At 38.2% G+C, this 17,989-nt stretch overlaps 2 protein-coding genes across 2 annotated transcripts; one reads left to right on the top strand and one right to left on the bottom strand.

The window, feature by feature from the left end:
* The first annotated feature begins 806 nt into the window (after positions 1-806).
* On the top strand, positions 807-5,853 carry akr1a1a (aldo-keto reductase family 1, member A1a (aldehyde reductase)). Its single transcript, XM_048188260.1, has 9 exons — positions 807-919; positions 1,272-1,368; positions 1,559-1,678; positions 1,790-1,941; positions 3,010-3,205; positions 3,394-3,593; positions 3,740-3,812; positions 5,524-5,610; positions 5,699-5,853. Exons 2-9 carry the CDS (start codon positions 1,288-1,290, stop codon positions 5,762-5,764), a joined length of 975 nt encoding a protein of 324 aa, XP_048044217.1. The 5' UTR covers positions 807-919; positions 1,272-1,287; the 3' UTR covers positions 5,765-5,853.
* A 154-nt stretch (positions 5,854-6,007) lies between these two features.
* Positions 6,008-17,297, bottom strand: LOC125267024 (valosin containing protein). The gene is made up of 17 exons (XM_048188248.1): positions 17,140-17,297; positions 15,103-15,214; positions 14,835-15,007; positions 14,502-14,644; positions 12,453-12,583; positions 12,224-12,355; positions 12,042-12,144; positions 11,795-11,928; positions 9,994-10,129; positions 9,750-9,862; positions 8,263-8,427; positions 8,030-8,152; positions 7,732-7,944; positions 7,249-7,557; positions 7,002-7,157; positions 6,737-6,891; positions 6,008-6,611 (listed from the first exon to the last, which is right to left on the bottom strand). The coding sequence occupies exons 1-17, from the start codon at positions 17,154-17,156 to the stop codon at positions 6,506-6,508; spliced, it is 2,421 nt and encodes an 806-aa protein (XP_048044205.1). The 5' UTR covers positions 17,157-17,297; the 3' UTR covers positions 6,008-6,505.
* Positions 17,298-17,989: the final 692 nt, after the last annotated feature.

The following is a 17,989-nucleotide window of genomic DNA, read 5'->3' as shown; positions in this document are numbered from 1 at the left end:
ACAGTAAAAACAGTAATATTGTGAAATATATTAAAAAGATCTTGCTTTTGTCATTCCCCTTTACCCCGCTTCACATTTTTAAAAGATGAACACATTCTGTGAATGGCCCTTAAGAATGTTTTATCAAAATTAAATTGTATTTAATTTTAATAAAAGCTTTCACATCAGTAACAATAATTGTTTTTAGTAGTTGAAATAACATTTCTTGAATAATAGTAGTAGAATTTTTTTCTCTCTAATTAAAATTCACCTCCCATTGCCACATGAGGTGTAACTAACACTACCCTCATAATATATATTACAACCGTTCAGAGCGTACCCTCACTATAAAATGAGCCATTGGTGCTATTAGACTGCCAGTGACTCCATAATCAAGAATGTTCTTCAGGGGTTTGCAGGGTTTTCCCCCTCTGTAAAGTGACTAAGACTTTTTTTCTGCCTGACCACATAAGGGAAGTGGAGTCGAACGTGCTGCCAGGACACAACACTTGGAGCAGTCATGAGACAGACAGTAATAATTTGTTGGCTCTATATTTGTCTAACAGGACGGCCGTAACAGCTGAGAGCGCTAAACCTGAGCATGTGAGAATGTGACTGACTCTAAATTGTTTTGATACACAGCTCCATTGTGAACACATCCAGAATAAACAGATGCCGTTTCCTGACTCATTCCATTTCATTAACTCCATTCCCCCCAAAGCCACACTGACAAGCAATGACATCAATGCTATTTAGCAAGATGAAATGAAAAAAGATGTTCTTGTCATATAATGTTCATCAGATAGCTGTATGTAGCCGTGTGCATATGGCTTTTGGTTATTGTTCAAGCCTTTTAGGAAATGAGTAAACAAAGACTTTGACCTTAGTGTATAAAAGTGTACTCTGTAACTCTGTCAGTCTAATTCTGCATACTGGAAAGGTAAGATATGAAATAAATCTTCCATTCTGTTATGTCAAATGTTTTAATTTTGAATGTTTAAACTAGAATTACACTACAAAAAAGTAACTTTTTATTGTATAAATGACTTGTGACAGTTAATCTGTGTTGCACTGTGTGCAGTGTATAGTTATCCAGTTTCATGTTCAGATACTGCTTATCTTTTCATTTTAGACACAATTATTAGACACAACAAATTAAATGACAACATAGAACCATGTATTTATCAGAATAACTATGATTTTTTTAGCTAGTCTAGTTTTTATAATGAACATAAAAATGATTAAAACAGTTATTCAGGTTTGTAATCTTTTTGGCTCTGTCTTTTTGATAGGTGCTCTAATTATACCATGACAGAAACAATCACTCTCTCCACGGGTCAGAAGATGCCTTTGGTGGGCCTAGGAACATGGAAAAGTGCCCCAGGACAGGTGTGTAAATCCCTTCCCACCCCAGCATATGTCAGACAAACCACACATAAGCTAATAAAAATGTCAAAAACAGCCCAAAATTTTACTTCTGTACAGTATGTAAAGTAGTATTTTCTTATTTCTCTGTTTATTAGCTTCTCTATAATTTATTGATAGTGTCAAAACTGGATTGGATTCTGTCTTACTGTAGGTGAAGCAGGCTGTTCTAACAGCTTTAGACTGTGGCTACAGACACATTGACTGCGCAGCGGCTTACGGCAATGAGCGAGAGGTCGGAGAGGCCCTGACTGAACGACTTGGACCTGGAAAAGTACCTGCAGATGAAACTATGCATAAAACACATAATTTGGTTATAAAATGATCACTACAGATCACCTTTATGTCCCACGCATGAAATTTGTACTATTTATGACTTCCATAGTCCCTGAGACGGGAAGACATTTTTGTGACCTCCAAGTTGTGGAACACCAAGCACCATCCAGATGATGTCGAGGAGGCCTGCAAAAGGTCTTTGTCTGATCTGAGGCTCTGTTATCTGGACCTGTATCTCATGCACTGGCCAATGGCCTTTGAGTAAGTCATTGTGTTTCTATACCTGCTCTTGGATATTTTTCTGAATTTCACCAACATACGTAGTGTATGTTTTTCAAATGTTGGACCCACTTTATATTAAGTGACCTTTACTACTTTGTACTTACATTTAAATTAATCATTTGATACAATGCACTTATTGTGTACATACATGTTTTTACATTGTACTTATATTTTAAAAACACCTGCATGTAATTACATCTGTAATTAATTTCTGTAATTACATTTATAATTACACTGTTGACCCATCCCTTAACCCTTAGCCCCTACCCTTAAACCTACCCATACCACCAAAGTTTTCCCTATCCTTACCCGTACCCCTACTCAATAGCAGCAAAAGTGTTTTGCAATTCAATATGAACCCAATAAGTACATTGTACTTATTTTTTGATGTAAGTACATAGTAGTTAAGGCCACTTAATATAAAGTGGGACCCAAATGTTTTTCAAATAAGTCTCTTATGCGGCATTTATTTGATTAAAAATACAGTAAAACAGTAATAATGTGAAATATTTTTAGAATTTAAAATAACTGTTTTATATTTTATTGTATTTTAAAATATATTTTATTTCTGTGGTGGCAAAGCTGAATTTTCATTTACTCCAGTCTTCAGTGTCACATGATCCTTTAGAAATCATTCTAATCTGCTGATTTGCTGTTCAAGAAAGATTTCTTATTATTATCAATGTTAAAAGCAGTTATTCTGTTTCATATTTTTGTGGAAACTGCGACATTTTAAACATTGTAACATTCTAAATGTCTTTACTGTCACTTTTGCTTAATTTAATGCATCCTTGTGGAATAAAAGTACTAATTTCTTAAAAAAAAAAGAAAAGAAAAAAAGACTGACCTCAAACTTTTGGATGGTAGTGTATCTGAACAGAATAAGTTTTGGTTGGGATAAAGCTGTGGTGCAAGAGATTCAATGTATCGAGGCTGTACAGGTGTCTTGTGCAACCAAAAGTAGGGATAATTTTAGCTGAATGAATGGTTTGAAACTCTTATGGTTGCTACAAAATATTATAGATAGTGTGTTTTAAATACTTCCAGGAGAGGAGATGAGCTGATGCCTAGGCATCCTGATGGCACTATTAGGTATGATGACACTCACTACAGAGACACATGGGCAGCCATGGAGAAGCTGGTGGACCAAGGGCTGGTAAAAGCCATTGGCTTGTCAAACTTCAATGCCAGACAGACTGATGACATTCTCAGTGTTGCCAAACACAAACCAGTGGTCAACCAGGTATGCAAGAGTGATAACTGTGTTTCTTTGTGTTAATTTGCCATTGACACTGATATAGGCATTCGAAAGGCATTATTATTATTACACAACTTCATAACTGTGGCATGTACATTTTCTTCTTGACATTTTTAAATTATAAATAAATATTTTGAAAATATTTATATGTATTCTGTATTGAATATTTTCAGGTGGAGTGCCATCCATACCTGGTTCAGACTAAGCTGGTATCTCACTGTTGGAGTCGAGGGCTGACAGTAACAGCGTACAGTCCTCTGGGTTCTCCTGATCGTCCATGGGTTACACCTGGACAAGCCCGTCTGCTGGATGATCCAAGAGTGGTCGGTATGGCCAAGCACTATAACAAGAGCCCTGCTCAGGTCATCAACAGGTGAGGACTGATCCAAGAACAGGCCCAAATTTACTTCTGAGAAGGGATTCCTTCATTACTCTTACTAAGTTTTATGTAGTGGTGTTATTAGTGTATTTTTGAGTACACGTTCAGTATGCACTTCTGGATTTGTTTTTGCCTCATAGATGGCACATACAGAGGGGTGTCATTTGCATCCCCAAAAGCGTCACTCCATCCAGGATCAAACAGAACATTGAGGTACGCTAAAAAACTTGTTTTTTTCAATGTTAAAATACTTTCTCTTGCCCCATTTGAACATGTAGAGACAATAAGAGGTAGATTTTCCTGAAAAGTTTAAACACTCACTGTGGAGCATCCAGACCAACCAATTACAGTAACACTGACTCAACCAATGGTGTGAGTTTGGGGCAGGACTATCTGTTTTTCCACCCAATGGAAGATTGGGGGAGTGTTTAGGAAACCTGTTTGAAAAGAAGTATTTTTGTGCATCCATTCGGACATGTTTGTGAAAGAAATTCCACACTTCAGCTTTAAAATGTTAAAGGTGCCCTAGATTCAAAAATTGAATTTACCTTGGCATAGTTAAATAACAAGAGTTCAGTACATGGAAAAGACATACAGTGAGTCTCAAACCCCATTGTTTCCTCCTTCTTATATAAATCTCATTTGTTTAAACGACCTCCGAAGAACAGGCGAATCTCAACATAACACCGACTGTTACGTAACAGTGTACGCCCCCAATATTTGCATATGCCAGCCCATGTTCAAGGGATTACACAAGCCAGTATTAACATCTGGAGCTGCACACAGCCGAATCATCAGACTAGGTAAGCAAGAACAGCGAAAAATGGCAGATGGAGCAATAATAACTGACATAATCCATGATAGCATGATATTTTTACTGATATTTGTAAATTGTCTTTCTAAATTTTTCTTTAGCATGTTGCTAATGTACTGTTAAATGAGGTTAAAGTTACCATCATTTCTTACTGTATTCACGGAGACAAGAGCCGTCGCTATTTTCATTTTTTAAACACTTGCAGTCTGTATAATGCATAAACACAACTTCATTCTTTATAAATCTCTCCAACAGTGTAGCATTAGCCGTTAGCCACGGAGGACAGCCTCAAATTCACTCAGAATAAAACGTTAACATCCAAATAAATACTTTACTCACATAATCCGACGCATGCATGCAGCATGCATGACGAACATCTTGTAAAGATCCATTTGAGGGTTATATTAGCTGTGTGAACTTTGTAAATGTGCTGTAATATAGTCGACAGCTCATGTGGCAGGGAGCACACGATTTAAGGGGGCGGCGCCGAGTGTAAATCAGTGCATTGTTAATGATGCCCCAAAATAGGCAGTTAAAAAAATTTATTTAAAAAAATCTATGGGGTAGTTTGAGCTGAAACTTCACAGACACATTCAGGAGACACCTTAGACTTATATTACATCTTGTGAAAAAGCATTCTTAGGCACCTTTAATATTCATCCTCCATGACATTCTCCACATTTTAGCACATGCATATTCACCCTGGGAGGTTATTTAGCCGCTGAGCCTCCACGTAACCAAATCATGATTAAAATTATGCCTGGATGGTTTAAGCAAGGTCAATCATCATTAGGGCTTGTTCAGAATGGTGACAGAGACACCTGGAGGACAAGAGCTGTAATGAGGAGAGAGTATTATTAATGGGATAATAGTTCACTCAGAAATTAAATGTTTCAAAGAAATTCAGGTCAGTATTCAGTGAATATCTTTCGCTACACTGTATCTCTCAAATCTCAATTGTGTGCTTTGAGATTGGTTAAGAGAGCTGAAAACCAATGACATTTGGCATCATTGGTGTGGCACATTTTTTTGAACACGTTTAGTTGAATGAGATTTGAGAGCTGCAGTGAAGATTATGTAAATGTAATCATTGTTCACCTTTGCACTCAGGTGTTTGATTTTAAATTATCTGATGAAGACATGAGACTCATTGAATCCTTCAACAGGAACGAAAGGCTTATTGTTCCAACTATAATGGTAACTATGACTACTTCAATTGCAAAACAAAAAATTGTTGAAATGTCTATTGTGGCTAAAAAAAAAAAAAAACGTTGTTGCTCCACAGAAAGATGGACAAAAGGTTTGGAGAGATGCAGGACACCCTCACTTTCCCTTCAGTGATCCATATTAAAATGCAGTGGAAATATTTGTAAACAAGATCTGAAGTTGACATGTTTTCAATATTTAAGTTACTCATTTAAATAAAAAGCTGCATTTAAATCTTTCTCATTTGATTTTTATGGAGACTCCATCCAAGTTGTGATATTCACATGGCATATTTTATGAAACATTTAGGACGACCATTTTAAGGAGAGCTCTTGTTGTCTGTACATGTGCACAGATTCCTCTACAAATTAAACACCACAACATCAGGTCCATTTCGTGAATTTTATTTAACATTTTCAAACTTGTAATACATTATATGCTACATTCATAAAAAAATGAAGTCATTAGCAATTATTTTTTTTATTTTTTTTAATCATTTTTTTTTATCATCCTTCCAACAGCCTAGCATTAAACCCCACCACTAAAGCTGCTCATATAGCTTGTGAAGTTAATGAAATCACTATTGTGTATGGTTTTTACTGAAATTCACCCCCACCCACAGAATGTTAAGATCAAAGTTCTCAGAAATCATCCTTTCACAAACCAGAGCAAAACACAAGCAGCTACATGCTTTTCTCTATCAACAGAGGGGGGTGGACAGAAGGGGAACGAGGCGAATAAAAAACAAGGGGAATGGACATGAATTGAGAAGCGGAAAAGAAACAAAAAAGCACAGTCCTAAAAACTTGGAATTTTTATTTTTTGTCTTTTGTACACGGAGGCCTGTATGAAGAGGCGCCTGTGAGGGTCAGCCACGTGGTCACATTTATCCATAAAGATCATCATCGTTGTCCTCATTGAAGACGGTGCCTCCGCCTCCACCAGAGGAGCCCTGACTTGGTCCACTTCCTCCTTGGTTACTGGATGGGAATCTAAAAAGAAAAAAAGATTTTTTTTTTTTTTTTAAACCATTCAACATCATAAAACCTGAAATCTGAATGAATGAAAACCAAAGGACAGCAAAATCATCACTAAACTCCATGATTTAAGATCCCACCTGAAACTGCCAAAGCCTCTGCTTTGTTGCAGGGTCTGTGCGAACATCTCGTATTTGCGGATGTCATTATCACTGACGGAGCGACGGGCAAAGCGCATAGCCTCCTCAAAATGGTCCTTCCTTATCTCAGGCACAGGGTCATCCTCCTCCACTTCCTGAATATACAAGATCAAATCAACCAACATGTTAGAATTTTTTTTTAATCATCAAAAACTAGTACTTGAAAGGTTTGAGAAACACTACATTAGACAAACTGAAATCTCACCATTGCAGAAGGGTTGGTCTGCCTCTCACGTTCCCGTCTGATCTCATTCTCAATGGACTCGCGGATGGCCAGTTTACAGGCTCTCTGACAGATCTCAGTCAAGTCAGCGCCTGAGAAGCCATTGGTCATCTTGGCCAAGAAGTCCAGGTCCACGTCCTACACAAAAAGGAATACATTGTAATACCAAATAATAAAATAACCCAATTAAAAAAAACAAAAAAAACAAAACCAAACCATCTGCACTCACCTTTGAAATTGGAGACTTCCTGAGGTTAGCTTTGAGAATGGAAATGCGAGACTTCTCGTCAGGCAGTGGGATGTAGATAAGCTGGTCCAGTCGGCCTGGCCTGAGGATGGCAGGGTCAATGATGTCTGGTCTGTTGGTGGCCCCAATGATAAAGACGTTCTTCTTGCTGGACATACCATCCATTTCTGTGAGGATCTGGTTAATAACTCTGTCAGCTGCTCCACCACCGTCACCAACATTTCCACCACGAGCTTTAGCAATGGAGTCCAATTCATCAAAGAAGAGCACACAAGGAGCAGCTTGACGAGCCTGGAGGACAAAGAGAGAGCCAGGACCATTTTAAAATGCATCCCTAATTTACATGTCATAGTTGCAAGGACCAGTAGACCCATAACAACTGAAAAGCATAATTCTTCACTTTCAAAAATCAAATAAACAGGACCGAATATGAAACTGCCTGGTCAAAATGACAAGATTACATACCTTATCGAAGATTTCACGGACATTAGCCTCTGATTCTCCAAACCACATAGTGAGCAGTTCTGGGCCCTTGATTGAGATGAAGTTGGCCTGGCACTCATTGGCAATGGCCTTGGCCAGTAGGGTTTTACCACAACCTGGTGGTCCATAGAACAGCACACCCTTGGATGGGGTCATGCCAAACTTAAGGAATTTGTCTGGATGTTCCACTGGGTACTAAAAAGGATAGAACAATTTGATAAGTTTCAAAAGTTTGATAAGTTTGCAGTCAACAAAAACTGAATAAGATTGTGCTCAGTACCTGCACCAGCTCCTGCAGCTCTCTCTTGACATCTTCAAGGCCACCAATATCCTCCCAGGTGATGTTGGGCACCTCCACCACGGTCTCTCTCAGGGCAGAGGGGTTGCTCTGGCTAAGAGCCCACTGTTAGGTAAAAGAGCAAAACAATAATGTCTTTTGTTTCTAAGTGCAATTTTGCTCACAGTCTTACACCGTGTTGATTGTTTTTAAGAGTTACCGATAAAGATCCTCACCCTGAAGTCATCCATTGTAACAGCCAAGGAGTTCATAACCTCTGCGTCGATGGTCTCATCCTCCAGATCAATGAGGTCCATTTTCTTACGGATGGCTTGCAGAGCAGCCTCTGAGCAAAGGGCGGCCAGATCAGCACCCACATGGCCATGGGTTTCATTCGCCACCTGATGACAAATGGTAGACGGTTTAAAAATTTATTTTCTTTTCTTTCTTTTTTTAACGTCATGTCAGCTTCGGCTATATTCATGGCGAGAGAGAGGTTTATTTAAAATAAGGATGTTTAAGATTCATTTTTCCTAAAAACTAAATTCAGCTTAACTTGGTTAAAAACCTCTTCAAAAGAATCAACAGAATAAAACAATTTTCTTAAGGTAGAATGTTTTCGGTCCAGTAAAAGATAGGTTTAATTGACTGGATTCAGGCAAACTGGACACATTGGATAGGATTCTCCTGAAAGTAAAAATTTGTGTGTTAGTCTTTGAGTGTCCTATACCGCATCTTGTATAAACAACTTGATCCCAGCGATTATTAAAAGGGAATATGAATTTTGTTCCAACATCCAGATTTAATTCATGTAATTTGTTGTTTAAGCACCGATCCCATTTGAACTAGGGCTGGGCAATACATCGCATGAGATTGTCACACGCATTTTGTCAGTAAAGCCGGTTCCCTGATTATCGCGAAATCGGCATCACCTGCTTTCAAATGGAGCGGCATTTAATATACAGAGCCGTAGTTCACTGACAAGCTACGCAATATCGCGTTCATTATCGCAGATGAATCGCCTTCGATAATGAACGCGATATTGCGTAGCTTGTCAGTGATCTACGGCTCTGTCTATTCAATGGCGCTCCATTTGAAAGCAGGTGATGGCGATTTAGTGGTAATCAGGGAACCGGCTTTACTGATGAAATGCGCATGACAATCGCATGCGATATATCGCCCAGCCCTAATTTCAACTGGTGTATGCATTTAAAGCCGTTTTCGGGTCTGTAAAGGGTACAGAACATTTTACTGGTTCTTTAGATAGATAATGCTGCTTTGGCAACATTATCTGATGGTTTAAAAATAAACAAAAAACCTAAATTGTGTGAAAATGCACCTATGCGCCCATATTTGAAAGGTGCACTAGCTACAACGACTCTGCGCCCTAAATAAGCAAAACATTAAGTCATTTATGATCCAATGGGACTCAAAGCAAAAATGCAAATGAACTTGACAACAACTGATCCACTGAGGAAGGGGAGGAAAAACAACAAATGATCTGCAAAATTGAGACATGAATCAGACACAGACATTCTGAAAATGCCTTCTTTTTAGGGGATGCATTTAAAAAAATAAAAAAATAAATCACTTGGCTCAAAATTCTGAGGGGGCAGACAAAATGCGCATGATGCTTCTGCCATTGCCTGATTAAGGAGACCCAGTTTAAACGAAAGTGAATCATCACTAAGCACTGAATGTTCTGACATTCTCTGTAACACACCTGCTCCAGATCAACATCATCTGCAAGCTTCATGTTCTTGGTGTGAATCTGAAGTATCTCAAGTCTTCCAGTAGCGTCTGGAATGCCGATGTCCACCTCTCTATCAAAGCGACCTGAAATCAACAGTCAGGGCATCAGCACAAGATGTTCTTATCTAAGGCGCAGTGCATGTAGCTGGAATATCAACTGGAAAATCTTTGCAAATGTCTCTTTACAGAGCAACACTTGAGCAAAGTGATCTCACCGAATCGCCTGAGAGCTGGGTCAATGCTGTTGGGTCTGTTAGTGGCTGCCATGACGATGACATGAGCCCTCTGCTTCAGTCCATCCATCAAAGTGAGCAGCTGAGACACAATGCGCCTCTCCACCTCACCATGAGTCTGGAAAAACAGATGGAGGACCATTTAGTGAAACATCTCAGACATTCATACACATCCTACATCCTAGATCAGAGGGTACTTTAAAGTAAAATGCACGATCAGACTTTATTATTATTACAAGTAACATTTAAATTGTGTGACAATCATTTTGAAATGTTTGAATATTTTTAAAATTAGGTTTATGATGGTACATTTTTGGTTAAAACATTCTCATAGTAAATTATGCTAATAGGGATTAAAAGTGAAGTAAGGGGAAATAAAGCTTTAAAGCACTAGGGCTGTCAAATTAATTAAATTTCACAATCGTCAAATTTAAAATAAAAATCCACATTTGAATACAAAAACAATACATTCACATTTTTAGGGGTGCGTCAGGCAGCTTTATCAGTGCCGCACGAGATGCAATGATGCAAGACTGAAGAATTGTGTTTTATAGTCCATCTAGTTTAACCCACTAGATGCAGCGCTCCTTGTTTACGTCAAAACCGTACCCAAGTCATTCAAACAGTATGCATTTTCTGCACTGCTTTTCCATCGTTTTTCATGCAAACTAGATGGACATAATTGACCATTGCACTCACGTCTCGCACAAGAGAGACGCATGTATAGAAAGCCATGTAAAGTTAAAATAAGTTCAACTTTTAAAGAACATGTCGAAACTTGCAGTTTCCATTCCACTGCAAAAAAATAAAAAATAAAATAAAATACTGTGCAATCTGCACTTCAGCTCCTTGTATTAAACTTTTCTTGTCTGAAAACGAGGTGTGTTCAGGTACATTGTTGGTGTGTTGCCATTTTGAGGCAACTGAAATCGACTTCGCCATTGACCAACAAAAACCTGGTCTAAAGTCAATGGCACTGTATTTTTTTGTTATTTAAAGGGCGCGTTAGTAACATGCGCCCTATAGGCGGGTGCAGACACACCCCAAGTGCACCTGTGCCATGTTATTCAGACCATGTGTTTAGATTGTTAAAATAGGGCCTATGGTGCAATGTAAATGTAATTTTGTAAATTATGCAATTTACAAAATTATATGATTTATAAATGTTAGTTTATGCACTATGATTTAAAAACTTTTTCCCCAGAGAGTTAATTCATGTTATTTCATTTGCTTTTAACAAAATTTAATGCAGTGCATTATTTTACTCACTGCGCCCTCTTGTGGCCTCAGGGGACAAGCAAAAAGCTTTCCCCCCCCCTTTACTTAAATTCTGTCTTATAAATTAAATATTAGTAATAATTCAATTTATTTCTAAAGGACAAAAGCTATTTTGACAGCCCTATAAAAGCACCCAAAGATGCAAGACAGGATATGAAGAGAGAAATGTTCAGAAGAATAGCTCATACAATATATATCATTAAATCAGGTGAGCACATCACAAGAGACAGTTATTTTGAATTAACTTACAGAGCAGAAAAAAAAAAAAAGTCGTGAATTTGCATCCACGATTAGACTGAAAGATCTTAAGTTTTTAAAATATCAATGTCTCACAAAATCAAGCATTACAGTTTAAAATATTTTACTGGAGGAAAAAACCAAAACAAAACAAAAAGAATTTACAACCCAATCAGTTAAAGTAACGATTATTTGCACAAGAGCAACTGCTGTGATCACTTTTGTAATGACTGAAACATCATTGCCTCAGAACATCACTCAAACTTACCTTCTCTCTTTTGGGTGCAATGGCATCAAGTTCATCAATAAAGATGATGGCTGGCGCATTCTTCTCTGCTTCTTCAAAAGCTTTGCGCAAATTGCTCTCAGATTCACCTGCCAGTTTACTCATGATCTCAGGGCCTGGGACCATTAAAAGAATTTACATCAATTTTCTCAGGGTCATAAACTTGCACCGATATACAAGCATAAAACAGCCATTAAAATTAATTTAAATTGTGTTCTTGCATCCCCACCATTGATGAGGAAGAAGAATGCTCCAGTTTCGTTTGCCACAGCACGAGCTATGAGAGTCTTTCCAGTTCCAGGTGGTCCGTACAGCAGAATGCCACGGGGAGGCTGAACAAACAAAAGATGATTTGAACCTTGGACTAAAAACTCAACTTTAATGTGTTTAAGTCTCAGTCCAGAAAACTACCTTCACTCCAATAGCCTTGAAGAGAGCTGGGTGTCTCAGAGGCAGCTCCACCATTTCTTTGATTTGGGCGAGCTGTTTTCTGACCCCTCCGATGTCATCATAACCCACCTCATTCAGAGACTCTTCCTCATCCTGCAAACAGGAGTGCAGATACGTTCATATACGCTGTTCCTCCACATAGCCCATTTGAAACCATGTCAAAACTTGAAACATTTGTCAATCTACTCGCCTCTCTCTTAATAGGTTCCCCCTCACAGTGGATCACTGTGTCTGGGGCCACAATACAGTACGGGCTGGGGTCAGTCTCCACCACTTTGAACTCCACAGCACGCATGCCTCCTCTGACCAGGAAAATATCACCTATGGACATCAAGCCAAACAAATGTTATTTATCACTGAAAAAAAAAAAAAACCTCATACACCAATTACACAACCTTGAGTAGTGACTGAATTTCATGCTGCTTTAGACAAACCACAAACTCTTTCTAGGTCCTTAAAATACAGGTGATCAAACGCAAGTTCACATGCCTAGAATATTTGAAATCAATTTATTCAGTGACAAATGACACTTTATGCCTAGCATCATGATTCACCAGTTTAACTCAAATGCAGAGATGTGCCTAAACATACAAGGCGAATAGGGGTTCACATAATTTGGTTTTATATACACTACAAAAGTTCGGGGTCAGTAGGTTTTTTCTGGGTATATTTTATATTAAGGTGTCCATGTACATTTAAGAACTGGTTAATAACACATAACTACTTGTACTTACTATAGCAAGTGTGGTTAAGACTAGGGTTTGGTTTACGGTTAGTTGCATGTAATTTTTAGTGATGCACAGATCATGATCCAAACAAAGATGCTATACACATGCATCAGAGCAGTTTTTTTATTTAATTTTCAGAAGACGATCAGTTCCCTTCAGAGATACATTCATATAAACCCACCACAATTCAGTATTTATATTTTTCTACCTATATTGAGCATAGCGAACAGTGAGCTTGTTGTGCCTGGTACAGTATTTGCTCTGCTGGCATCTGTGTTCTCTTCTTTGCATCTGTCTTCAGCATGTTCCATCTCTGGCCTGTGTTAATGTCCTGTTTACAGACTTTGTAATATTTCCACACAAATTACACTTTGGGAAATGATTGCAATGAAGTTTGTGTTCAAGTCCGAAATGGAGATAGGCCAAAATGAAACTAAAACCTGATTTATGTCCGGTCGACCGGTGAATCTCTAGTAATTACTATTGTAACCATGTAATGTTTAACAAGGACACTAAAATAAAGTGTTTCAATTTTTATTATTTTTTTTTTTTTAAATGCTTTTGAAAGAAGTCTCTTATGCTTACCAATGCTGAATTTATCTGACAAAATACAGTACAAGTTGATCTGATCAGGATCAGCTGATACAGACTACCGATTTTTTTGTCATCATGATTGGCCGACACTGATCCCGATCATTCAAGTTTTATACAAGTGACATGCAAGCTCTCTGCCAACATCACTGTTAACCCCTTACACACTGAATTTTTAACGTGATTAAGTTACATACTTGGAAACTCAAAAAAAAAAAAAAAAAAAAAAAAAAAAACACAAGTATCATCAAGTACATGGTCTCATTTGATAGAAAACATTTCAAATTTTAAAGAAAATAGATTTAGACCATGTTTGGAGGTTCTTATGTAACAAAACTGCTGAGAAAAGCCCAGAAAAAAAGTGATGCAATTTGATTTATTTTGTTATTCAAAAGTGATGCAATTTATTGTTATTCATGCTCGACATGATGACCATCAAATTTTTACATGCGCATCTGCTGCAACTTTTTTTTATATTTTTTTTTTTATACAGACGTCTCTTCAAATTGCAATCAGCTCGTGAGATCGGCCAAATTTAATGACTCCCAATTGAGTAATAGAATGTTATTATAATCGTCCGATACGACCTGGAGCCGATTGGTCGGAGCATCCCTAGTAAAAACGGTAACATTGTGAAATATTACTAGTCACACTTTTAAAATTACCTAATGATTAAACAGTTCAAAAGCAAAGGATTTATTCCAAAATACCAATAATTTCTACCAATATAGAAGTCTTTACTGTCACTTTTAATCATTTAATATGTCCTAGTGAATTTGTTTTAAAACAAATCAATTCCTGACCCCAAACTTTAGGATAGTAGTGGACATAAATAGTAACATTTCACAGTTAACCCAAAGTAAAAAAAAACAAAACAACATCTTATTACCATTATACTGACTACTGTAGGTAATATTTACCTTTACGGATTGGCCGATAAGCCTCCAGGAAGTAAGGCTTGAGATAGACCTCAAACAGATTGCCTGTGATGCCTTCCACTGTGTCATCGATTGGCAGAACGTGAATGCGCTTTCCATACTTCACATCTGGACATGGCTGAATACTGAAAACCAAGAAGGAGTACAAATAAATGATCCATCCTACACTTCTATTAGTAGGAACATTTTTGAATAGCTAGTATTTGGGCGCAGTCAATCAGAATAACAACCTAAAAAAAAACAGTTGTAACAACATTCCAGGGATCCCTCACTCAGTATATACCATGAAAGCTTAAACCAAAAGCACTGTCTCACCTGATAACATCACCAAGGCGCACCCTGAGGTTGTTGCGGACCACCCTGTTCATGCGAACCTTTTCGTCAGAGCAGGTGTCATCAGACAGGACGATGCAAACAGTCTCCCGCCGTTTTTTGCCCTTCAACAGCACTGTGTCCCCCCTAAAGAGCTGGAGCTCATCCATCTTTGCCTGAAAAAGCAGAGAAAATGTGATGGGCACATGCAAATGGACAAGGAGCACTGGTTAATTGTTTTATATATTTAAAATCTAACTGAAGATTGTACCTGAGAGAGAGACACAACACTGTTGTCTTCATTGATGGACTCATCAACGATCAACCTATTTGGCCTGTTCTTCTGCTTCAGAATGGCAGTGGAAAGATCATCATTTTTGGATCTGTGTGGAAGAGTAACATTTTAAAGCAGTGGTTCTCAACTCAACTTTTTTTTTTTTTTTTTTTTACTCAGAGGCCCCCTATTTTCCAACACAATATTCAAAGGCTCCCCACATTGGCTAAGAAATCTCCTCTGGTATATCTGCTGTAATTATGATAATTCTGCTCATTTTCAAACACTGGGAGTGTTGATATTAAATTAAGCATGATATACTTTGTGATTCAGGCATATTCTGTATGTTGTTCTTCTTCAAAAAAGATTGAAAAACCATGTTATTGGCAAAGCTACATGTTTTCAGCAGTTTAATTCATTATAATACATACGTAATGTTTATATATATATATATATATATATATATATATATATACACACATATACACACACAGTAATTTTTATTCCATCCTGTGGCACCCTTTGTTTTCTGAGGCCCCTCAGTGGAACACAAATGACAGCCTCTCTTCACAATTTGCATCCATTTTTCTTTAACCATAAAATGAACATTAATGACAACCAAAACTGTTAAAGAGCAAAAATCTGCTCGTGTCCCATAGGAAAGTTTCAGATGTTTGGAAATAACGGTGAGCGAGTAAATACTATTCTCATTTTCGAGTGAGCCGTCCCTTTAACAATGCTTCTCAGGTGGTTATCCGAGACAGATAGTTGCTATTTTTTTTTTTTCTTTCTTTCAGTATCACTTAATGCGAAAGCGAAAGATAGTTACATTTCATATTAAGCAGCACTTTCACGTAGAAGGAATTGACATTACATATTACCCAGTCTGTTCCGACAGGACAACACGATAGGGTCGATGGACAAGTGCACTTCTGATCATATATACGTTTGTCAAGCTCAAGTTACTCTAGAGCTTTCTACAAAACACTGGACTGAGAGCAGTAATGATCTGCTAGATTTAGGCCTTGAGGAAGGCCCAAGTGTGGCTAATCCCGCAATATAACAATTTAAGCTGTACATTGTTTAATGTTTTTTTTCTTCTTTTCTGAAAAGAAACTAAATTAAAACAGACACGTCAATAGGCAGAGGCCAAAAACGCGTGTGTGGATAAGCTAACTCATCCTCCATCCTCAAGCTAACAGACATTATATATCCTTAATGAACCACACACACTGACCTCCCTCTCACAAGCGTTAGTGTTAGTCGTGTAAACCACCAAACCACACATTGTTCAGGGAGATGAAGTAGGATTTAAACCGCTCTCAGAGAGAGGGATGCGCGAGCTAGCATCCGTTAGCAGCTCCAGCTGCCGATGACACAGCAAATGCTGCTGTGAGACATGTGAACTCCAAACCCGTGAAACATTCGCGTTTAAGTGCTTAGAAAAATCTTAGGGTCTGGTACATTTAGTATCTAACTTTTTAATGACACATCCGGTCAGATGTTTTTGATCTGATGGCTGAATCAGCTATAGATCACGGGATTAAATCATCATTATCATCATCATCACGCACAAAGCCGGCTTTGATTCTTATTATTCGCCGTTTTACCGCTAACGTATAGGGAATTAATATAGTTTTGACTCTGTGAAGCGGCGTGCGGGTCGTTTAACAGTGTTGTGCGTGTTGTTTTCTCCGGATCGGTCGCCGGTGATGCCGGTGGGCCGAAAGCCTCCGCCGTCTGCGGAATGACTCAGTCCGGTTAGCTCACATGCTAAACACAGCTAATGAGCGTCTCCATTAAACTCCCGCAGAAGTGTTAATGAGCGAAGAGAACTGAAGCACATGAAGATTAGAGAGATTATATCAATGTACATGTGCGCTCTGGTGAGAAAGCTGTAGCGTGTAAACTCTCTCTTTTCATTGATCGCGTTCACGACGCGTCCGTCGTTTAGCTTCACGGCTAACTGACGCTCAACTGAAAACAAAACAACTTTCATCACACTAAATAACGTATCAGTAAAACTGTACTTACTCTCCACCCGAAGCCATATTGCTTCTCCCGTAAAAAGATACAAATAGTTGCTGGAAATGAGTAGCTCTCTTCAGTGACCGATTCCAACCTTCACACGAGCTTTTTACCTCTGCACTGGATTAGCCTGCTAACATCAACTCTGCGGAGAAAAAGTTTCCTCGCCCATTTTGAATATCGAGCCAATCAGAACACACGTCGCGATTTCTTGCGTTGACCGATTGGCCAATCTTGGAGCGATCGCGGAAGAGCTTACACGTCATTGGTGCTGGTGTCGTTCACTGTTCAGTGCGATTGGTTTATTTTCTGCTGCGTTGTGAATTGTCTCTTTTGGATTGGCTCGAGAGTCTGATTAAACTGTTACTCAGCTGAGCTGAAGTGTCAAAATGCCTCCAACAACTCTGTTGCCAAATAGGCCATGTTGCCCAACAGGTTAGGTAAGCGCAAAAAGACACAAAACGCCACATATATGTCTCAGATCAGATGATTATGTTGTGTGAAAATTTAAATGAGCTGGGAAGCAGAGCAATGTGGTGAAATTCATGTAGAATATTTGTATCATAATACACAGGTGCGTCTAAAAAATAGAATACTATTGTGGAATAGTATATTTTTCATCAGTTATTTAAAGTCCCTCTGAAATCAAAATGTAAGCTTTTTAGTTTTTAGTACGAATATGTTAGCCTTAATGTTATGAATAAGCTGGTGTGTTCCAAAACAATGACAAAATTATAAGCATTCAAAACTTAGTCTCTCACTTCCGCTAAAATGGATCACGGATTTTCATGACATCACATCGCACTTCAACTTCTCATCAAATCTTCTGTCCAATCAAGTGCTCTCTAGAATCTGA

Source organism: Megalobrama amblycephala, linkage group LG4, assembly GCF_018812025.1.
Source record: "Megalobrama amblycephala isolate DHTTF-2021 linkage group LG4, ASM1881202v1, whole genome shotgun sequence".
Classification (NCBI taxonomy): domain Eukaryota; kingdom Metazoa; phylum Chordata; class Actinopteri; order Cypriniformes; family Xenocyprididae; genus Megalobrama; species Megalobrama amblycephala.
This window is presented reverse-complemented; position numbering and strand designations above follow the sequence as displayed.